At 37.9% G+C, this 23,750-nt stretch overlaps 1 protein-coding gene across 1 annotated transcript in view; it reads left to right on the top strand.

The window, feature by feature from the left end:
• The window catches only part of AMMECR1 (AMMECR nuclear protein 1), a 115,445-nt gene that overhangs the window by 82,149 nt on the left and 9,546 nt on the right, over nucleotides 1–23,750 (top strand). The window contains exon 3 of the mRNA XM_041741116.1: nucleotides 10,516–10,630. Within this exon, the coding sequence (XP_041597050.1) occupies nucleotides 10,516–10,630 (115 nt within the window). The remainder of the gene's footprint in view (nucleotides 1–10,515; nucleotides 10,631–23,750) is intronic.

Genomic DNA, 23,750 nt, shown 5'->3' with positions numbered 1-23,750 from the left:
AGGTCTTGACTATTACATGAAAATAGAAATGCAACATACCAAAGTCTATGAAATGCAGCAAAAGCCGTTCTAAGAGGGAAGTTTATGGCTGTACAGGGCTACATCAAAAATATATAACAAGTCTCAAAGTAAATAATTTAATTACACCTAAAGGAACTAGAAAAAGAAAAACAAAGGAAGCCCAAAGTCAGTAGAAGGAAGGAAATAATAAAGATCAGAGCAGAAATAAATGAAACAGACAAAGAGACAATAAGAAAGGTCAGTGAAACTAAGAGGTGCTTCTTTGAAAAAACAAAATTGGAAAACTTTTAGCTGGACTCACCAAGAAAAAAAAAAGAGCTCAGATAAATAAAATCAGAAGTGAAAGAGGAATTACAACATACCACAGAAATACAAAGGACCCCAAGAGACTGCTATAAACAAGTATATACCAATAAGCTGGATGATCTAGAAGAAATGGATCAATTCCTAGAAATGTATAATCTTCTAGGGCGGAATCATGAAAAACTAGGACATCTGAATAGACAGATTCCTAGATTACAAGTAAGGAGATCAAACCAGTAATCAAAACCCTCCCAACAAATCAAGTATAGGACCAGGCAGCTTCACTGGTGAATTCTACCAAACATTCAAAGAAAATTTAATACCTGACCTACTCAGACTCTTCCAGAAATTGAAAAGGAAGAAATGTTTCCAAACTCATTTTATGAGGCCAGGATTACCCCGATACCAAAACAAGACAAGGACACCCCAAAAAAGAATTCCAGGCTAATATCCCTGATGAACATAGGTGTAAAAAATCCTTAACAAAATATTAGCAAACTGAATATAGCAGTATGTTGAAATAATCCTATACCATAATCAAGTGGGATTTATTCCAATTCAACATCTGCAAATCAGTATAATACACCACATTAACAGGGTGAAAGGTGAAAAACATGATTATCTCAAAAGATGCAGAGAAAGCATTTAACAAAGTTTAGCATCCATTTATAATAAAGCCTCAACGAAACGGGTATAGAGGAAGCATACCCTCAATGTAATAGTCCGTATCTGACAGACCTCAGCTAATATAATACTCAATGGTGAAAAGCTGAAAGCTTTCCCTCTAAGATCAGGAACAAGTCAAGGATGCCTACTCTACCCATTTTTATCAACACAGTATTGGAAATCCTAGCTACAGCAATTTGACAAGAGAAAGAAATAAAAGGCACACAAATTGGAAAGGAATAAGTAAAGCTGTTACTATTTGCGGATAACATGATACTGTATATAGAAAATCCAAAAGATTCCACAACAAAAACAGTTAGAAGTAAGAAATGAATTCGATGAAGTTGCAGAATACAAACTTAATATGCAAAAATTGGTTCTGTTTCTGTACACCCATAACAAGCTATCAGAAAGATAAATCAAAGGGATCCCTGGGTGGCTCAGTGGTTTAGCGCCTGCCTTCAGCCCAGGGCCTGATTCTGGAGTCCCAGGATCGATTCCCACATCAGGCACCACATGGAGCCTGCTTCTTGCTCTGCCTGTGTCTCTGCCTCTCTCTCTCTCTGTGTCTCTCATGAATAAATAAATAAAATCTTTTAAAAAAAGAAAACAATCTCATTTATGATCATATCAAAAAGAATAAAATACTTAGGAATAAATTTAACCAAGGAGGTGAAAGACCTGTGCACTAAAAACCATAAAACATTAATGAAAGAAATTGAAAAAGACACAAGGGGTGCTCATGGATTGGAAGATTTAATGTTGTTAAAATGCCCATAAAAGCCAAAGCAATCTTCAGATTCAATGCAATTCTTATCAAACTTCCAATAGCATTTTTCACAGAACTAGAATAATTCTAAAGTTTATATGAAACTACAGAAAATCCTGAGTAGCCAAAATAGTTTTGAGGAAGAAAAGCAAAGCCAGAGGTATCACGCTCCCAGATTTCAAACTATACCACAAAGCCATAGTAATTAAAACAGTATGGTGTTAGCATAAAAACAGACACAAAGATCAATGGAACAGAATAGAGAACCCAGAAATAAACTCGTGCACGTATGGTAATCTATGACAAAGGAGGCAAGAATATACAATGGGGAAAGGACAGTGTCTTCAATAAATGGCGTTGGAGAAACATGACAGTCACATGCAGAAGGATGAAACTGGACCAATATCTTATACCATTTATGGAAATTAACTCAAAATGAATTAAAGACTTGAATATAAGACCTGAAACCATGAAACTTCTAGAAGAAAACATAGGTGGTAAGCTCTCTAATATCAGTCTTAGTGATGGGGTTTGTTTGTTTTTTGGCTCTGACTCCAAAAGCAAGGGAAGCAAAGGCAAAAATAAACAAATGGGCCTATATCAAAAGCTCCTGCACAGCAAAGGAAAGCATCAACAAAACAGGCAACCTACTGAATGGGGAAAGAAATTTGCAAATCATATATCTGATAAAGGGTTAATATCCAAAATATATAAAGAACTTGATACAACACAATACAACAACAAATGTCCTTTTTTTTTTTTTTAAATTTTTATTTATTTTATTACAGTCACAGAGAGAGAGAGGCAGAGACATAGGCAGAGGGAGAGAAGCAGGCTCCATGCACTGGGAGCCCGACGTGGGATTCGATCCCGGGTCTCCAGGATCGCGCCCTGGGCCAAAGGCAGGCGCCAAACCGCTGCGCCACCCAGGGATCCCAACAAATGTCCTTTTAAGGAACAGAGGATATGAATATACATTTTCCCAAAGAAGATGTACACATGACCAAAAGACATGAAAAGATGCCCTAGGGCAGCCCCGGTGGCTCAGCAGTTTAGTGCCGCCTTCAGCCTGGGGCATGATGCTGGAGACCCGGGATCGAGTCCTGCATCGGGTGCCCTGCATGGAACCTGCTTCACTCTCTGCCTCTCTCTCTCCCTCTGTGTCTGTTATGGGTAAATGAATAAAAATCTTAAAAAAAAAAAAAAAAGAAAAGATTCCCTGCATCACTAATCATCAGGGGGATGCAAATTACAACCATAATGAGATATCACCTTACACCTATCAGAATGGCTCTTATCAAAAAAAATTTTTAAAGTCAAGAAATAACATATGTTGGTGAAGATGTGTAACAAAAGGAACCCTTGGGCACTGTTGATGGGAATGTACATTGGTGTAGACACTATGGAGAGCAGTATGAAAGTTCCTCAAAAATTTAAAAGTAGTTACCATGTGATCCAGCAATTCTACTACTGGGTATCTTTCATTTTTTTAAAGATTTTATTTATTTATTTATTTATTTATTTATTTATTTATTTATTTATTTATTTATTTATGAGAGACACAGAGAGACAGAGACATAGGCAGAGGGAGAAGCAGGCTTACTGCAGGGAGCCCAGTGGAAGACTTGATACTAGAACCCTGGGATCACTCCCCAAGTTGAGGACAGACACTCAACCAGTGAGCCACCCAGGCATCCCTCTACTACTGGATACCTGTCTGAAGAAAATAGAAACACTAATTCAAAAAGATATATGCACCCCTATGTTCATTGCAACACTATTTACAATAGCCAAGACAGGGAAACATCCTAAGTATCTATCAATGGATGAATAAATTAGGAAGATGTCACACACACACACACACACACACACACACACACACGAATACTACTCAACCATAAAAAGAACAAAATATTAAAAAGAATGAAATCTTACCATTTGTGCAACATGAATGAACCTTAGGGGTATTGTGCTATGAGAGAGAAATACAAATACCATATGATTTCATATATCTGGAGTCTAAGAAACAAAATGAAAACGAACAAAACAAAACACAGAATCATAGAAACAGAGCACATTTTGGTGGTTACCAGAGGGGAGTGGGGGGTTGAGCAAGGGTGAAATGGGTGAAGAGGATCCAGAAGCACAAGTTTCTGGTTAGAAATTGAGTTGCGGGATGTAACATACAGCAAGGGGCACATAGAAAATAATATTGTAGTAACTTTGTATAGTGACAGATGTTAACTAGATTGACTATGGTGATCATTGCAGTGTTTACAAATGTCAAATCACTATGTTGTACACCTTAAACTAATATTATATTGCCTGTCAACTATACCTCAATAAAAAAAGATGAACCAGGGTCATAAAGAGAAAATTAAATTATGTTCACTATACTCAGTAGCTTTTCATCCAAAAAAATAATTAAAACAAAAACTGTTCCTAGTAGTTCATTTCTAAAAGCAAGATAGAATAAATCAAGAAAAATCTGCAGACAGAGCATTATGTGGACATTATTTGGAGGGAAATGAGGAACACCTGCCATCCACACTAAACACGTAGCCATCTGTTTCTTTGTGCATCTTGTATTTTCCAGTCTTAATTGTGCTCCACTAAAGCAGACCCACAACCCATTCTCCCAATTTAAAGGGAGGTAAGAACTTGCCTGGTGAAGACACAGATTCTTGACAATATTGCTATGGTCATCACAGTGTGCAGCCCAGGGAGTATTCTTCCCTCCTGGTGGGCAGCTGTAGTGCTCTCTGAGAATAAAGGCTTTTAAGAGCTTGAGATTAGAGCAATTCAAGAAGTTGAAGCTAGTCAGAGGGCAGTGGACAAGAACACTCTAAAGCCTAAGTGAATCCCAGAGGATAGGAGCCAAATAGTACATATGAAAATCTGCAGGACCTACTGCACTTTTGCTCCCCCTCCCTCCTAACCTTTACTCTTCCTTGCTTTCTCTTTTTGTCTTTTTGTGAGTGTGTCTCTATTTTTTCCCTTTTTCTTTTTGCCTCCCACTTGCTTTTCTCATTTCTTGTTTTCTCTTCCTCTCCATCTTTTATTTCTTCATATTTGTGCCCTTCCTCTTTTTTCTGTCCCCTGCTCTCTTTCCCTTCCTTTTGTTCCATGCCTTAGTTCTTTTTTTAAAACAAAGATTTTATTTATTTATTCATGAGAGACAGAAAGAGAGAGGCAGAGACATAGGCAGAGGGAGAAGCAGGCTCCCCATGGGGAGCCTGATGTGGGACTCGATCCCAGGACCTGAGCCAAAGGAAGACACTCAACCACTGAGCCACCCAGGCGTCCCTCCATGCTTTAGTTCTTTCCTCCAGTCCCCATAAACTCCCCATCATATTGCACATTTTGAAATATATATTAAAATCAGTACATTTTAATGTTTATATGCATCCAGCACTGAGTAGGTTGTATTTATTACTCTAAGGGGGAAAAACATCCCCCAATTATGGAACATTTTAAATCTGGCTTACAATTGAAAATTTCCTTCTGGATCACTGCCCTCACTCACCAAAATAGGGTCCTCTTCTTCCTTTCTTAACCTAATGTAGTCATGTCCTTTGTTGCTCTTCTCTACCCTTGTGTTTTATAAATGGTCACTGTTTTGCATTCTGTTTTATACTCCCCTTTTTTTTCATAATGGGAAGCTAAAATCACTACTTAATGTGAAGTAGAGGTTATGGATAATTTTTCAGATTTGGGTTTAGGATTCTAGCATTCTAAGTTTCTGGAATTCAGACGTGCCATGTGTACATTCTGTTCCAGAATCTCTGATGATGGATGGCAGAGTTTCCAGATGATTGAAACCTCTCATGAAAAACACAGTTTTTTTAAACTTTAGATTCATGGATGCTGGATTTGCTTTTCTTCACCTATCTAAACTGGGATTTTTTAAAAAAGATTTTATCTTCTGATTTAGAGAGAGTATGCAGGAAGGGGGAGGAACAGAGGGAGAGAGAGAAAGAAGGAGAGAATCTCAAGCCGACTATGCCCTGATCGGGAGCCCATTGCAGAGCTTGATCCCAGGTCCCTGAGATCATGACCTAAGCCAAAATCAAGAGTTGGACACTTAATCAACTGAGCCACCCAGATGTCCCCCAAAAAGGGATTTTTAATTTTGGTTTTAATTGTTGCCTTGTCCTGAAAAATGGTGGCCTATAACCTGAAGCCCTTCTCAGTTTGGTAACTTTCCACTGGTTAACTGATTAAAGTCATCCAAGTTTTAGAAAGTGAAGAAATGAAGGAATGAGTGAGTAAATGGCAAAGCAGCTAGATTCACTTACATCATTGCTGTTTCATGCTATATCATTTATGATGAGCCTTATAAGAGCTAAGGTTTCGTCTCTTTTCAGCTGGGGTTTTTTTTTTCATAGTTTCCAGGCATTGTCACCAATTTTGATTCTTCGATAGCTAAAGTCCTAATTCCCTTTTTTAAATGTTCATTTTCATTAAAGAGCTACTGAACATTAGATATTAACTTTGACAGATGTTAATGTTGCTTTTCAATTAGGTAAAATATATTCTTGGTGAGGTGCCAATTTGAATTGAATATATTTGAATTTGGTATGTGAATTAAACTGTTGTTTAAACCTTACCCATCCATCACATGGGTGAGGGAGCAGCTGGCTGCTTTTGTATGTAAGTAGGTCCCCCCAGTCATATTTATTTATTTATTTATATTATTTTTTAGAAGGGGGAGGGGCAAAGGGAGAGGGAGGGAGAGAATCCCTAGCAGACTCCCCAGTGAGTACAAAGCCCCACACAGGAGGGCTTGATCCTACGGCCCTGAGATCACGAAGCTCATGAACTGAGCCGAAATGAAGACTCAGACACTCAGCTGATTGAGCCACCCTGGCACCCCCCACCTTCAGCAATATTTAAACATTAGAATATGGTTTGCTATTGTAGGAAAGAGAACGTCATATAAATTTAATACAAGATCTCCTTGTTTGTCAGTTTCTTAGGCCGCCTTGAATTTAAATTCCCAGATACCACGTTGGTATAAAATGTTTTCCACGGATAGTATTAATATTTTAAAATCCTTTCTGCTCCTGTAGATTTTCCTTAGACAGGAAGTCTAGCTCTCTTTACCCTTTGGCTACTAATGAATGCTATTAAGTTATTATCCATCTTCTTTAGGCAGAGGCACTACAGGTATGAGATCAGAATTGCCAAGTAAGGCAAGCATTTACTTTTAAAATTTATAAAAAAAAAAGACAAATCCATTCAAAGGTGACAACAAAAGTGTGATCCTAGAAGGTCTTTTGGGCTTGAGTCAAAGAATAGAGAATTGGTGTTGTATCCCCACCTGTGTCACTAACTTGCTGGGTCATCTTGACCAAGTCACTTCCCAACTCTGGACAGCATAGCCCCTCCAAAGTTTCAGCTTCCACATTGCAGATTCTATATGCTAAAGAGAGCAGGTCCAAGGGAGGCTGAATCCTCTTGTTTTTTATCAGCTATGCATACCAACCTAACAGCTCTGGAGGTCAGTCTCTAGCTGCATTTTTTGTCTATTTTATAATCCCTGAAATACTTGCTAGGCTTTCCTTGCTAGTTCTTTCCCCCTAGGAATTTGCATTTAGAAATACTGAGGGCTTCCTACCTTTTGGAATTTTTCTATGCTCATGAATTTAATGAAAAGTTAGAGTTACCAAAAAAATGCCCGAATTAAAAATCTTGTTTGAATGACTTTCTGTAAAATCAGACTGTTTCCATCATGACTAATGTACCTTCACTATTTCAGTTTTGAAGTTAATACATTTGAATCCTGGTATGGTGAGGCATGATTGTCAGTTTCTCCTATTAACCATGTTAATATTCTCCCACTTATTCATTGTTCTAACCTTTTTTTTTAAAGCCCAGAATGATTGAACAAGGCTCTGTATCATGAGAGTTACATTTTAGGTACTTGAAAATTTCATTGATTTGAAATAGTGTGAATTGCACTAAGCTAAAATTTACCTTTCCTTGGTTTGCTAGGGAAAAAGTAAACAAAATACCTTGCCTCCAAACATTGAGAAATTAACTGTCTGGCAACTTCAGGATGTGTATTGTTTTAATGTAAAAGTGAGAGAGAGGTTTTTATAAATCTCTTCATTAAAGGAAGTTTAGCACTATAATTTAAAAGGCAGACAATATCAAGGGTTGGAAAAAATATCAAGGGTTGGTAAGGATGTGGAGAAATTGGAACTCCCTCACACATTGCTGGTGGCAATGTAGAATGGTATAGCCACTGTGGGAAATAGTTTATCAATTCCTTAAAAAGTTAAACATAGAATTACCAAATGACCCAGCAATTCAGCTTTTAGGTATCTACCCAAGAGAAACAAATACATATGTCCACACAGAAACTCATACATGCATGAATATAGCTGCATTATTTATAGTAGTCAAATATTTCTCAACAGATCAACAGATCACAAAATGTGATAGAGCCACACCATTGAAATATTAGGCAGTTGAAAAGATGAAGTATTGATACATGCTACAGCATGGATGAAACCTCCAAAACATTATGCTCAAAGTCAGTGTAGCCATATTTGTAGGACTACACTTCTATGAAATATCCAGAATAGGCAAATCCATAGACCGAGAGTAATGCTTGCGAGGAGCTGGAAGGAGGGAAAAATGGAGACTGGCTGTTAATGGGTATGGGGCTTCTTTTTGGTGTGACAAAATGTTTTAAAATTAGAATTATGGTGATGGTTATGTAACTCTGTGAATATGCTAAAAAACATTAAATTTTATACATTAATGGACGAATTTTATTGGTGTGTGAATTACATCTCCATAAGCTATTATATATCAAAAACATTAGTGACAAAAAAAAAAAACATTAGTGACTATATTATCCTAATTACTTGAAATTGGAAAAGTGTGTGCAAATTACATTTTTGCCAGAGGCTGGAAGGAAGAAGGAGCGGGCGTTAGTATTGGATGGATACTATGTTTCAGTTGTGCAATATGCTAAGAGTTCTGGAGATGGATGGTGGTGAGCCATCAATGAACTTAATTACACAGAACTGTACCCTTAAAAATAGTTATTTTACCACAATAAAAATCTATAATCCAAAAAAATTACATTTTATGTTATTCCAATGTATATAAGGCTTCCCCCCCCCCCCCCTTTTTTTCTTTTTAGCAAGAAGACTGAAAGTGTGATTGGCCTTTTGGTTTTTGTGGATGGGATTCTTCTGTTTTAGAATTTCTGTTCAATATGTGTGTTTGTTAGGAAAGGGAGTGTTGGTTATACACACACATATATGTCTTTATCTTGGCTTTGAATGAGAATTTGAAAATGCTTTTTAAAACTTTATTTGCCAATAGGAAAATAAAAGAGGCCAAACTGTAGGAAAATTTATGTTGTTAAATCATAAAATGGGCAAATGCTGTTCTCAGAGTATGAATTGTCACAGATGTTCTGATTTTCTTGGTTAATCTTGGCTCCTGGAATGGGAAAAAAATTTATACTTTATATATAGAACATATCTTTCTATAAGCATTTTCCTTTGTAGAGTAGATTAGAATGAACACCAAAATGCATTGAAAGTACTCACATAGGTGTTCTATTTGTACAATACAATAGGTGAGTTTTAGAATGCAAAGGAAGGGATGGAAAAATGAAAAAAAGAAAAAAGAAAATCAGCAATGAGGGAGTCACTGAAAAAGGAATTGAATGATTTCTAAGGGCCAGGGAACTTTGTTATAACCCAGGCAGTTTGTAGGCTCTAAAGTTTGTAACTTCTAAGGATTAATCTGTGAAAACATTTTCTAAGCCTGGCTGCTGTATAGGACATTTGAATTTGAAGATTGATGGTGCAAATGCCAGTAGTGCCATTAATATAAAGTGTAATCAGAGGTATGTTTGTTTTTCTTGACCAGGAAGTGTTTTCTTTTAAAAGTACAAGAAACATACTGTGCCTGTGTGAGTGTGTGTGTCTATGTATTTTCTGTCTGTTCTTCCATTGCAGGAAGAATTATGGTCTTCCAATATCTTTGTCCTTTATAGTAGGGGTTTTTCTAGAATTTGGCACTGTAGTATATTTCCCTTGATTACAGGATCCAATCAGAGTTGTACTCAGAAATCCATTGATGTGATTAATGGTCTCCTAATCATACTTTTATTTCCTAGATTAGCCCAATTTCCTGTACTTTCACAATTTTTGAGTCATATATTGAATTATCCTTTATGGGGGGCCTGAAATATTTGTATTTTTAGTCTGTAATTTGCATGATTATTTAAATTTTCTTTGATTTCTTTTGCTTGAAGAAAATGAAATTTTGGTCTTTTTTGAACTCTGAGTGCTGTTCTATGGTAAAAGGCCAACCTGGTATGAACTTTTTTTTAAAACTATATATATTTTTTTCCATCGGCCCTAGGTCTAGAAGTCTTTTCATAAATGTCCACTAGCCTAGGTTTTATTCTTCTCAAAAGTAAAGTATTCTCAGATTCTCCAAGTAACAGGGAAGTAGACCAGGAAATGACTGTACAGGAAGTGTAATTGATCATTCGTGCTTTATATTTGATCACAGGATTGGCTAATAAACAGTCTATTGAATGAAATAAATTGACTTCTAAAATCTCTGGGGCCCTTGAATACATTTGCAGATTATTAGCACCTTTGTCACCTTACTGATTTTTAAAAAATCTCCTACCTTTTTCAAATGATTGTCTGCATTTGAAAGGGGGACTTTTTCATACCTAGTAGTTGCTTTAATATTTGCTTTGTTTTCCACAGTGCCCTTAAAGATAGCCGTTTCCCCCCAATGACAAGGGATGAGCTGCCACGGCTGTTCTGCTCAGTGTCTCTTCTCACTAACTTTGAAGATGTCTGTGATTATTTGGACTGGGAGGTAAGAGTATAGACATTTTTGAAAGAGAAATGAAGGTAACTCCTGCGTAAATGTTAAAAATTAGATCCAGGAAGCAACTCTTTCAGCCCATTCTCTATTGTAGTGCAGGTGAGGAGAGTAAGGTGGAGAAATAAACCTCACAGCTGATCAATGAAATATCAGTGAAGGAGATTTTTTTCTGTTTTTGTTTTTTTTGTTTTTGTTTTTAAGGCAAAGTGCCATGTGTCATTTTTGTCCTTAAACTGAATTTGCTGTTTATTTTTATCCTATTACTTTAGCACAGCCCCTCATAAAAGCTGTTAATAAGTAGTAAGAAGGACTGATCGGAATTTATTCCTTCTATTTCCATTCTGATGTACTTCAGTGTAACTGCCACCCAGCAGTTGGGTGGTGTTAGGACACATCTCAGAAGCAAGGAGCCAAAAAGTTAGGATAATACAACCAGTAGGGGAAATCAGACTGTGGATACAGATCAGAGTGTTTGTTAACTGCAGTTAAATCTTGTTCATTCATTCTTGGCTACCTTATTTTGTGCACTTAACCATGCTAACAAATAATATTAAGGTTATATCATGATGATCTCTGAACATTCTCATGATTGAAGTAGCCTAGATTTGTCATATTTTTTATTCATTAGTATGTGGGGTTGGGTTTAAGGAAGTTTAAAGGTTCTCACCATGATTTCGTTTTGGTCATTGTGAGGAGATAGCTGAACGTGTGTTTATGAAATTTCACACATAATAGTGCACATGTCACTGAATGCCTACTGTATTTGAGGTACTGTGCCACATATACAAAAGTCCTAAGATTTGCTCTCCACCATGAATCATCCTTCAGTCCTAAGATTTGCTCTCCACCATGAATTATCCTTCAGTCTAATAGCAGGGAAAAGAAGTATACACAAAGCATAAAGAAAAAAGTGCAAGAATGAAACAATGGGGATTCAGTGATGCACTTAGCATCTCTCACATAAACACTCATAAGTAACATGACTGGATCTTTATGGTATAACATGTTTTAATTCTATTGACTTTTTAGAATGACTACCTCCCATCTAACTGAGATATTTTGCCTTGTGGACAGACTACCATCTTGATGATTAATTGGACTTGAATTTTATTTTTGGAGTTACTCAGATTCCTTGTGAGACTTTGGACAACTTATTCCGCTGCCAGTTAGCTTTCCACATACAGAATAAGACATTTATAAAGTTCTTAACCTTCATTGGAAAAAAAATCCCTACAATATAAATTACTGTTGTTAGGCCAGAGCTTTAAAAAACATTCTACAGAGAGTAGGATAAAAGATTTCCTCCTGAGTTTTGTAGTAAGTCAGGGTTTTTTGGAGTATTCTCAGAATACAAAGGCATTCGGGGTTTTTTTTAAGGGGAAAAATAAAATTAATTAAGTGTTGATCCTACTGAAGTTGGGTTGTGTAAAAACCTTCACAGAATTAAAATTTCCTGACTGTTTTCTATAAGTTCATTGTTCACCTATTTGAATTTTTCTTAAAGTGAAGTCTATCAGTATCATAGAAACATTCCTCAGTACTTTAGTTTTAAATGATCCCAAATTATATCCCTTATTAACAAGTATTCAAATTTGAGTGGTTCTTTTTATGTTTTGAGGCTTCTTCTCTAGCTAGAATTTTATTACTGCTTTCTGTATTGCAGGGTGCCATGTGTGTGATGGGGGTAGAGTGGGGGGGGGGGCATAACAGGTGGAAAGGCCTGAAATCTAGGGATGACCAAGCTACAAAAACATGCCTACTCTAACTTGCCACCACTGAGTTGGAAGTACAGTTGTGGTGTGTGCGGGCTTGCACATGTGTAGCTGCATGCATGTGTGGCATGTACATGAAAGTATATTTAAAAAATATGCATGCATTATTTGGAGGGAAAGAAAAATGGGAGAATCCAATAGTAGTTAAATAAATATGAGCAAGCACAGAGTACATCATCATCTACCCCACTTCAAGCACTGTCTACAGCTAAAATTAACCCTCATACCTTGTATATTACATATTTAATACATTCCCGAGGCTTAAATATTGATGTCTATTTAATGATGCTTTCTGGCTAAAGTAACAACAACAACAAAATACATGTATTTTTGTACTTTTAACATACAAGTATTTGAAAGTGAATTAGATACTGCCAGAATGGCTATGCTAAGAGGGAAAGACTGTCCTTTTCAGTTAGTTCTTCATAGTTGGAAGTATCTTGCATAAGAAAAATTTGTTTCCAAAGAGTAAGAGTGAAAATTGGATTTTTTAAGTACAAAGAATATGATTTGGGCTTTAAAAAGATATACCATAGTTAATGATTACAAACGGAATGGGGATGATGTCATAAGGGTCATCCTTAATATTTCTGAAAAAGCATTGGTTACTTGAAACACAGAATGCCAAAATAGAATTAAAAGCATTTTTAAAAAAGTGTATGTCAAGGAATTTCCACTCCTAGGTATAGACCCCAAAGAAATGAAATCAGATGTTGAAACAAAAATTTGTACACAAATGTTTATAGCAGCACTATTCATAATAGCCAAAATATAGAAATGACCCAAATGCCTATCAACATATAAATGGAGAAAACCAAATTTGGGATATCCATACAATGGAATATTGTGCAACCATGAAAAGAAATGAAGTGGTGACACATGGATGAGCCTTGAAAACATTATGCTAAGTGAAAGAAGCCAGGCACAAAAGGCCATATATTGTATGATTCTGTTTATGTGAAAATATGGTGAATGAGCACATCCACAGAGATAGACAGTGTGTTCGTGGTGGCCAGGGGCCTGAGGGAGGGACTGAATGAGAAGTGACTGCTTTTAATGGGTACAGGATTTCCACTCGAGTTGATGAAAATGTTATGGAACTGGATGTTGTACAACACTGCAAATGTACTTGATGCCACTCAATTGTATACTTTAAAATGGTTAAAATGGTAAATTTTATATGCGTATTTTACCACAATAAAAGGCATATATGCATATATATATATATTTAAACCTATTGTCTATAATAGTATAGTGCTAATTTGTTGAAGAAGAAAACTTTGAAAATTCAAAAAATATTTCAAAAGGCAAGCCATTTGTAATTACACCGTTCTGAGATAACTACTGTTAATGTTTTGGGAATATTCTTTAGAGTATTTTTCTGTGTCTTTGTATCAATGAATATATATATTTGTTCATGTAACTGAGATCATATTGAATATGCAGTCATTATTAAAAAGGATTGTGGGAAAGTCTTTGCTTATGGTTTATCTTTCTAAGTTAATGATTCATGTTGCAAATTTCCTTTACAAGGGGGTCCATCTATATTATGAAAGGATACATTTCACTTTGAGAAATTTCAGATTGTCAAAATAGGTACAACTTTTCTTCCAATAATGAAATATCCTATTCACCATAAGTATCTAAATTTAACTTGAAATGCACAGTGCTGCTGTATAAATTGATGCCACAGGGAGGAAACAGAAGACGATGACAGAATTTTAATAGAGAATTTTTAAGTCCGAGATCAGTAATGAGTATGTTTTATATAAGCAGAAGCCTCTCTCATAGGGCTTTTCTGGTAGAAGTACAGTTTGAGAGTTGACCCCCACTGGTGAAACGTGTTACTGCAATAGAATTCCTAATAAAAGGGGCAAAAATGCCCAGATCAAAGCAGAAGAGGACAAAGTCTAGAGGTGAGTAACTTTGGTAACAGGAGAGACATCCCCGTGGTCATGAAGGTGAGGGATATGACCAGTGGTCATAGCCACCTAATTTTCAAATGATCGGTGAATAAGTGAACTGTCACAGGGCTGGCTACTGTCTCTTCTCTTCAAGGTTTTTAACTGAACCTGTTTGGGACCTCTCTTTTGGTAACATGTCTCTAATTTTATAATGGAAGTTAGTAGGAAGGTAGGATCAGACTTTGTTTTAGAGGCTAGAATGCTTCTCTTTGAAAATGTGAGGAATGTTTGACAAATGGTTTCACAATAGTTTCATTCAATTCAGTGTTGAATTGGCAGAATGATCAGTAATGCCTCCATGTTATAGTCCCTCGACATAATAATGATAGCATGTAAAATGAGTGTCTATGGGTAGCCTATCAAGGACTCTGGGTGGTGTCTAAAAACAGCAAAACCATCCACAGAGACCATAAAGACAAATTAGAACACTGGCCCCACCCACCCTTCTAAGAATTGCTTATCACCCCATCATGATCCACTTCTCATCTTGGTAGGTATGAGAAGGATGAAGAGTTGAATGATTTTGAGGGAAAAATTCGTTAACTGATAAATTGAAATATCTACCTGCAGGGCTAAAATGGATGTTCCATGAGGGATATTGCTCCCCCAGGATGACCTCTGAAGTGACCTATCTTGTGTTTGAACACAAAAACTTATTACTGTTGCTCTGTGTTCTTCAATTGACAGCATTCTCTTAATTCCATATGACAGAGTGATGGCGGACATGGTCTTCAGAAGGAAAGAAAAGCTCATGCAGCATGTTGGAGTCCTCTAAAATAATATATAGGCCAGAACTTGTGTAGTTACCCTATTTAGGAGCCATGTTTGTTTTTCAATATCTGAAAGGATATAAAACTAAAGACATTACAACAGCTGGAGTGTGACTTGAGGGGTGCTTCTAGGTGTGGTACCTCACAGCTGCTCATTTTCAAGATGATATAAATGAGCAAGCTTTTTGCTTGTCAAAAAACTTGTGTAGGACTGGAACTGTCTACATCCCCTGGAGGGGACCTGTGGGGTAGGGTCACGGGCATAGTCCAACCAGTGATCCTGCAGGAGCTTGTATCGCAGCAGTTTGCTGACAGAAGAAAAAGTATTTTCTAAGTTGTAGTCAGGCATCTTTTACTTCTGTGCCTTAGAGACAAGATCATTTTGAAGGTATGAGGAAGAAATATTTTCTGTATTCTCCAGTAGACCATTAGGTCATATTTCAATAGGTCAGGTACATTTTCATGAGCCGTAAAGCCCTCTTAGTGATATCTAGCTCCCTGGGTCACTGATACCTCAACTGTGCATACAGCTGTCACTTGGGTAATGCATCGTGGCTATTCCTTTTTAGCACCCAACACTTACATGAAATCAACCCATGCTGGGTGGGGCTGGCCAATATAATTCTGGGATGATGTTAGAAACCCACCCCTTGGACAATAGAGTTACACCCCCAAGCCCCTAGTCTCACTCTGTCCCTAAAGTACCAAAGCATCTGTCATTGTGCCTGACCTTGTTAGACTCCTGGTACTCAGAGTGCTGCACTTAGCTTTAAAAAGCACACCTTTTGAGTGAGCACGGCTCCATTTCTGACGTGTTCGGTTACAGTTAATAATAGTGCATTTTTGTAATAACCTTCATGAGCATAAACAGATGAAATGAGTACATTGGCCATGGTCATTATCTCTCATAGATTTTAGAAGGTCACGATCTCCCTCTCTCACCCCTTAAAGGTTTACATTTTTCTAGCTCCTCTCAATGCACCACTGAAAACAGAGTTTCCATTCAGACATAGATGTTTAGCATGACTCACAAGCGAAGTGACTTCTCGTCATATATGTTCTGTCCAGCCCCCCTTCATTATTTTTCCTCTAATATACACCATGCTTTGCTTCCCCTCTTACTTAAGAGTCACACCTTTAGGGCACCTGGGTGGCTCAGTTGGTAAAGGTCTGCCTTTGGCTCAGGTCACGAGCCCGGGGTCCTGGAATCGAGCCCTCTTTTGGGCTCTCCTGGGAACTCTGCTTCTCCATCTCCCTCTGCCACTCCTTACCATTCATGCGCTCTCTCTCTTCTCTGTCTCTCATTCGCTCTCGCTTTCACCCCTCTCTCAAATAAATGAATACAATCTTTAAAAAAAAAGATACCCACCTTTGAAAAAATTCATATATATGTATATGGAGGGCACTTTGTATATCTAAGAAAATGCTTTCATGGTATTTTCTCAAGGACCTTGAGATTTTCGTATAAGATATCACTATCATTAACAATAATTTAGTCTTTGTCCTGATGCTGTACTTAGAAACATTTTTTTCAAGTGCTGTGGAACCTTGAGGAAAGGAATACTTCAAGCTTCCTGACCATATAGTAAGAATTTGCTGTGAATCAACACTTCAGTGTATTAGAAGCCTAGTGAGGAAGCAAGCCGAACAAAGTGAAGTAACTTCTAGAAGGTGATTTAACACAAGGAAGTTTCCATTAGCCATCCATACTGTTGGTGAAATGGGCTTTGCACAGTCTGTCCTCAGGCCTCCTCCAGTTGCTTCCTGCTTTGCTCCCAATGTGTTGTGTGGTGGGAGGAGGGAGGCATTTCCCTGCTTCTTCCCCCAAATCCCCAGACCCTTCCAGCCCTTTCACTAGGAGTTGTATTATAGTGCGCTCTTTCCTGGATCCCTCGTTCCTTCTCAGGATGCTGGAAAAGTTGTACAAGACCTGTGGTTTTTCTGGAGGCTCAGTGTGATGCTGTGACTCCTCCTTTTTAAAATGGCTCCTGTTTCATTTTACTTCCAGAGAACGAATTACTACTAGCCATCAAGATGGTATTAAGAGGTCCCTAACTTTTAAAATGGCAAGGTGGCAACAAGGGCGAGAAACAGTCCAGTTTTTGAAATTGGACATTCTAGATTCCTTTTCCAACAAAGAATTTTTCTTCTCTTCTGGAAGAAAAACTATTCTAAACATCAAATGCCTTGTTTTATTCCTGCATTATCCCCTGTTTTAAGGCAATGTTACAGGTATAAATCTAAATTAAGTAATTAGGGAGGGACTGTTGACTTGACAAAGATATTTTGCTTCACAGGACTCGATGGCTTTTTTACTGCCTTCCTGGTGACTTCAAGATTAATCCACTTACATAAATTCAACACATATGTATAACCTTTTAGGAACAAATCTCTTATAGGTGGAGTAAAAACCATATTGAGCCAGATATTCCATGTACAGTTTAACCTGTATAAGATACTTCTGTATCTTATCAGACAAACAACATTATTTCACCTTGAGTACATTTGCCAAGAGGTGTTTCTCTTCCCCAGCCATTGAAAAGCAAGTGGATTCATGTGTCCAGGTTTCAAGAAAATTTCTTGAGTTTCTTTGTCTGTGAATTCACTCTCTTCCTCATCCCCTTAAAAAAATGGTAGGAATGCATGTTTCTAACTTCTGATGAAAAGCAGGCTTTTTAGTTAAAGGTCACCTGTGTTGCCTGAACTTTCTTTGGAAAGCTTCAGGATGTTCAACTTTTAAGGAATGCTCATTATAATTAATCATTACAGAGAATCAAGGTTTTTTTTCCTCCCCCCTTAATTGCACACTGAGCTGTCACTTGTTCTCCACAAAACCTGAACTAAGAACAATTTCTTTCCTTGCATATGATATATAAACACGTTTGGCTTCATAGCTTTTCAAAGCACCTTGTCATTAGCCATGCTTTATTTAAAATCTTAACTAATTCTTTAAAAGTTCATGGGGGTGATTTTTAGCTAGTTTAGGTATTGTAGAGCTGTATGTCTCCTTAGTTAAAATAAAAGTTATCAGATTGTTGTTCGGTGGCCTTTGTGAAATAAATTGGCAAGCTTGTGTTCCTGATAGACAAGATGTCTGAGTCTCCTACATGAATTAAAATTGGCACTAATTGGTCCTTTGGTACGCTCTGCAAAAGCCAAGAATTGGTCCATGGAGATGGAACTAATTTTGAAAGCTAAAGGTGACTCATTTGCAGGGATTTCAGAGAAGAGTAGTACATATGCATTTTGGTCAAGGAGGCCTTTGCGGTTGTTTTCACAAGATAACAATAGAAAAGAATCACTTCCACTGATGTAGACGACGAAGCCTAGTTTTCAGAGTAGACTAGAGTAAAAGGTTACTTGTGCCCAATTGATGGCTTCCCTCTCAGTTACCTTTTTGGTTTATTTTGCTAATATTCCTTCTGTTTCTAGAAGCATCTCTCTCAAAGGAGATATGAAAGTGAAGACAGGGCAGCCCTGGTGGCGCAGTGGTTTAGCGCCGTCTGCAGCCCAGGGCGTGATCCTGGAGACCCTGGATTGAGTCCCACGTCAGGCTCTCTGTATGATGCCTGCTTCTCCCTCTGCCTGTGTCTCTGCCTCTCTGTCTCTCTATGAATAAAAAAATAAAATCTTAAAAAAAAAGGAAAAGAAAGTGAAGACAGCTGCAGATAGATAATGGATTAAAAAGAGCCTAACAGGACAGTCCTGGTTGGTTCAGGTTATTTCTTTTAAGATTCTATTTATTTATACATGAAAGACATGGAGAGAGAGAGGCAGAGACACAGGCAGAGGGAGAAACAGGCTCCATGCAGGAAGGCCAATGTGGGACTCTATTCTGGGTCTCCAGGATCAGGCCCTGGGCTGAAGGCGGTGCTAAACCACTGAGCCACCTGGGCTGCCTGGTTCAGGTTCTTTTTTAAGGCACTGAGGCAAGAGTGGTTTCTAGGTGGTCCTAGGATAGCAGGCCATCTTTATTTTCCCCTTTATACTTTTCTAAAGAGATTTTCTTTGCAGTAATATGCACATACTATTTTTCTAAACAGGAAAAAATTATGTACGTTATGATGGTTGAGGTTGACAGAAATAAAAATTACTGAGTGCAAAAAATGATTTGTAAGAATGCTATTTTTTAAATGTATTATTTAGCCAGATTCTGAAGTGTTAAGTGCTAACAATTGTTAAGTGTTCATTTTTAATCAGATGGGCACCTTCTAAACTTCAGACTTCCTTCTAAAATTGGTGGGTGGGTTGAGGTAATGCAAATTCACAACTCTGAGAATTCGATGGGCAGATCTGGATATGTAGTCTACTTTTTTTTTTTTTTTTTTTTTGGTAGGATCGGGTTTGGGGGAAGTGATTCATTAGGATCTGTACAAATTGTCATCAGCCTTTATGATTAAAATTTTAATTTTTCTTGCCCTAGTGAGAATTATTCAAGAGGATAAACTTGGAGTAGGCCCAAGTTTGGAATCTTTTCCTCTTATGGCGAATTTGTTTTCACTGGGAGAAGGAAGAGTCATCTTCAGAAGGCTGAGTGGGGAGTGGGCAGAAGGCTTTGTGGGGCTATGAGGGACAGAGTGGAATGTCTTGCATTGTGGCTTTTGGGCTTTTCAGAGAAATACCACATATGGCTTTTTCCTCCCAAGAATATAAGAAACTCCAGACTCTGGGTCAGACCCATGGGCTGTCCAATGCGGTGTTTGTTTCTGTCCGTGGTACCATGGGCTGTTTTGTGAAAGAGCATGTGTGTCTTCTATGATGCCAGCCTCTAAAGGTTAGAGGGTGTGCCAAATATCCTGAGCTCCTCTCATTAGGAACAGAGTCCTTTTATTCAGTTCAATGGAACTGGCATATTGAGCCGGGCAGGTCAATCGTATGTGAATGACCAGTGACTGGCTTTGTTAATTGCAAAGCATATTTTGCCAAATGATATTGCAACAAAGACATGTCAAACCACTTTCGATTCCTTGACTCTTGACACTCTCTCTCTGAGAGAGAATATATATATATATCATATTTATATATGATATTGTATATCATATATGTATATATTTATATTTATTCAAGGTTTACCCACTAAATATCAGTGGAGTGAGCTAGGGTCATACTGTTTACAAGGAACCCAACATTTGGTTACTGGGAAAGCCTGGGGCTGACTGTGGCATTTGCTAAGACAGGATGAACCAGAGGAGGTAATTGGTTTTATTGGCCAGGATGTGATCAGGGGCATATTTCGTTTTAAGGGTCAGGACTGTGGAGGTAATTGTAGATCCAAATGGTCCAAGGCTTGCGTGGAGCCCTCTTGACCTTGCCAGAGCACGTTTTATGCTCGTTGCCACTTTTAGCCAGATGACTCCTTTTCAAGTTTGAGCCTATCCAGGTGGTTGGCTTGTTGATCAGGCTTGCAAGTAACAGGGGGGCCTTTGGTCATGCTGCTAGTGGATTACAGGACTAACACTTGCCTTACAGACAGACTAAGGGATGTCAGTCTTTGTGCAGTTGTAAGGAGCAAAATAGGGACCTGTATTATAATGAGGGTGGGAGGGGTGCGTTTTTAATGCGCCTGTGTTGAGAGTCACTGCATTAGAGGATAATAGTTGTAAATGAAGTCACATTTCTAACAAGGGACCAGATAATGAGGAAAAATGAAATCTACAGACAGTCTAGAAGCTTCATTTTCACCATTATTTATAATCTCCTACCAAACCTTTTACCATGTAGCAAAATTGATTAATTTGCGTGTATCTCTCTGTGATAGAGAAATGGAAAGCGGAAAGAGGATGGGGCCAGGTGGGGGCAGGGATGCATAATCCCCAAACTGAATAATCAACTCCAGAATAATCAAGATCTATTTTAGGGTCCAAACATTAATCTTGATGTTGAATCATTCTGGGCAATGTTAAAAACAAAAGATGGTATAATAGCATTAATAAAAAGCCCTCGCTCTGTCATGGTTCAGAACAAATATGGCTTTCTTTTTTAGCATGAAATAGGAATCCGTTGAACTGGTCTTAATGTTCCCTGTGCACACACAGATACAGCTCTGTTTAATTCCATATCCTCTTATCTATAAGTCCTACATTTAATTTACTACCATTCGAGTTGATTTATAGCTTTGCTTAGCAAAAGTACAGTCTTGATTAAAAGGATATTATCACAGCTGTTGGACCTTGAAAGCATTTTTTTTCTCAGATCTGCTAATAATTTTGGCAATGACCAGCAGAGTCCCATAAGGCTAGATTTGCAAATCTCCAGTTTTTGCCTACCTGGCCATCCTTTAGGCAGTGGTAGTCAGGAGAATGTTAGAGGTAGTAGGAGATAACATCGTTTTCCCACATGCTACCTCCTTATCCAGCCCAAGAAATGGAAAGTTACTGTGACACTGTGGTAGAGTTTTAGTGGAAGTTGGCTTCAGAGGGTACCACTTCCCTGGTTAGTTGATCTTTTATCTAGCTGGTAATTGTGACTGGAGCCTTTGTCTCTTGGGTTGCTGCTCGGCGGCAGGATTCTCCAATCTAAGAGAGGATTCGATTATTCTACATGAGGGTTACATTTTGGAGTCGCAGCTGTGACAGTTTTCTCCCTGAAACAATATGGAGTTAGTTTGGGTGCTTGCGTCAGTGGAGATGACTTAATTTGCAAAGCCAGTGATTTCCACAGGTTGTCCAGATTCGGTCAGTCTCCACAGCAGGCCAATTTCCACTCTCCTATTCTGATTGCACAGTATGACTATCTGGTGGCTTTGGTGGTTCTGGGGGTAACAAAAATACTGTTGCTCAACAGGTGACCAAAAGCTATTATGCTTTGATTCTGGTCAGAACATGATTGCCATTCTCCTGATTCCACTGGCTGAAGAAATGAGTCACTCTGGTTTGGGCTTTTTATCACTGGGGAGTATATTTTTTAATCTGAGAAAGGCATTATTTCTCCCAAAAGGTTCACTTTAAAATAACCATACTTACATGCCAATTTATAGGTACTTTCAATTGTTCAGAATCATAGGAACAGAGAAAAACACTAAAAATTGTAAACGTAGTACTAATTCTAAATGGGAGAATTTTGATAATTTCTTGTCATATTAAATTCTGAGGTGGGGGCCTTCTCAAAATACAAAAGTCAATCAGTTTTATCCATGAGTAAATTTTATTTTGGTCAGCATGTCCTTCCTAGTTTGATCTTAACCTTCTTCTTTATATTTACATATGTATACATATAAAATGTGTGTGTGATACACACACATATAGAAGCTTTACTGAGGTATTATTCACATACCATACAGCTGGTCATAACCACTTTTAATTGCTAAATTACTAGGCTTTAAAATCTCTGAAATTTTTGTTAAAGAACACAATGCACTCCTATGAAGAAAGGATTAATGTGTCTAAATTACCTCCAATTTGCCTAAATCACTTTTATTTCAATACACAGCCACAGTTTGTCAGAGCTAGACCAATTATTAGAGGTTTTCTAGTTAACCTAGAATAAAAATCACCTGGGGAGTTGTTCTTTTTTTTCAAACCATACTTGCTGAAGCATGAAACCTCCAGAAATTCTGATAAATTTCACAGCCTCCCAGGCCCCTCCCATACCAGTTAAATGCCCCTGATTTTGTCTAACACTCTCATCTCACAAACAGAGAAACATTCTTTGCCTCACGATTTTGATGAGATGTCTTAATAACTACCAAATTTATTTCCAATTTTCACATGACAGATTTTTGGTCAATTGAGTCAGAGATGCAAAATTCACTTCAGTGAATGATGGAAGCACAGATTATTTATGCTGGGTATTTTAAAAAACAAATTATGAAGGAGCTGCTATGGTTGAAGGAAAAGAACTTCAAAGTCACAGATCAAAAAGTTGATATACAGAAACTGTTGCAAATTTGTCATTGTCTCATACCATGTCAGGCACTGGGGAGATTAGTAGATGTCCTTTATCCTGGAAATGTCTGATAGCTAAGCACTCATATTTCCTCTCAGCTGTCCACAGTCATTGCCCACAGGATCTGTAGGGGAGGCCTTATTGTGTTAGTTTTTAAACAGCTGCCCTGATTGCATCTTCAGCAGAAGGCGATTCATAAGAGCACTGATATCATATAGAAGAAACAGCCACAGAGATAGGCTTTCATAAAAAAAACAAACTTCTTAGGGTGCCTGGGCAGCTCAGTATTTGAGCGTCTGCCTTTGGCTCAGGGTGTGATCCCAGGGTTGTAGGATTGAGCCCCACATCAGGCTCCCCGCAGGGAGCCTGCTTTTCCCTCTACCTATGTCTCTGACTCTCTTCCTGTGTCTTTCATGAATAAATAAGTAAAATCTTAAAAAAAAAAAAAACCTTCTCAGATCTGACAGGCTCTTGTGGATGGATGTGTGAAGAAGAATCTGGGGAAAGAACAAAATGGATTCTCCAAAGGTCTTTTTCTTCCCTGAAAAACTGGAAGATTTCAGGTGCAGGGCAGAAGCAGCAGAAGAAGTTTTCATGGACCCTTTTGTCTCTTTTAGACCACCACATGTATACAGATGGGAAGAGCTAAGGTTTATGACTTCACTCACCTGCTCTGAAAATAAGCCTCTTTCCTGGATAAAAGTGTTTCCCTGGTCTTGTG

This window comes from Vulpes lagopus, chromosome X, assembly GCF_018345385.1.
Source record: "Vulpes lagopus strain Blue_001 chromosome X, ASM1834538v1, whole genome shotgun sequence".
In the NCBI taxonomy this organism is placed as follows: domain Eukaryota; kingdom Metazoa; phylum Chordata; class Mammalia; order Carnivora; family Canidae; genus Vulpes; species Vulpes lagopus.
The sequence above is the reverse complement of the archived record's forward strand: the minus strand, read 5'-3'. Positions and strand labels throughout refer to the sequence as shown.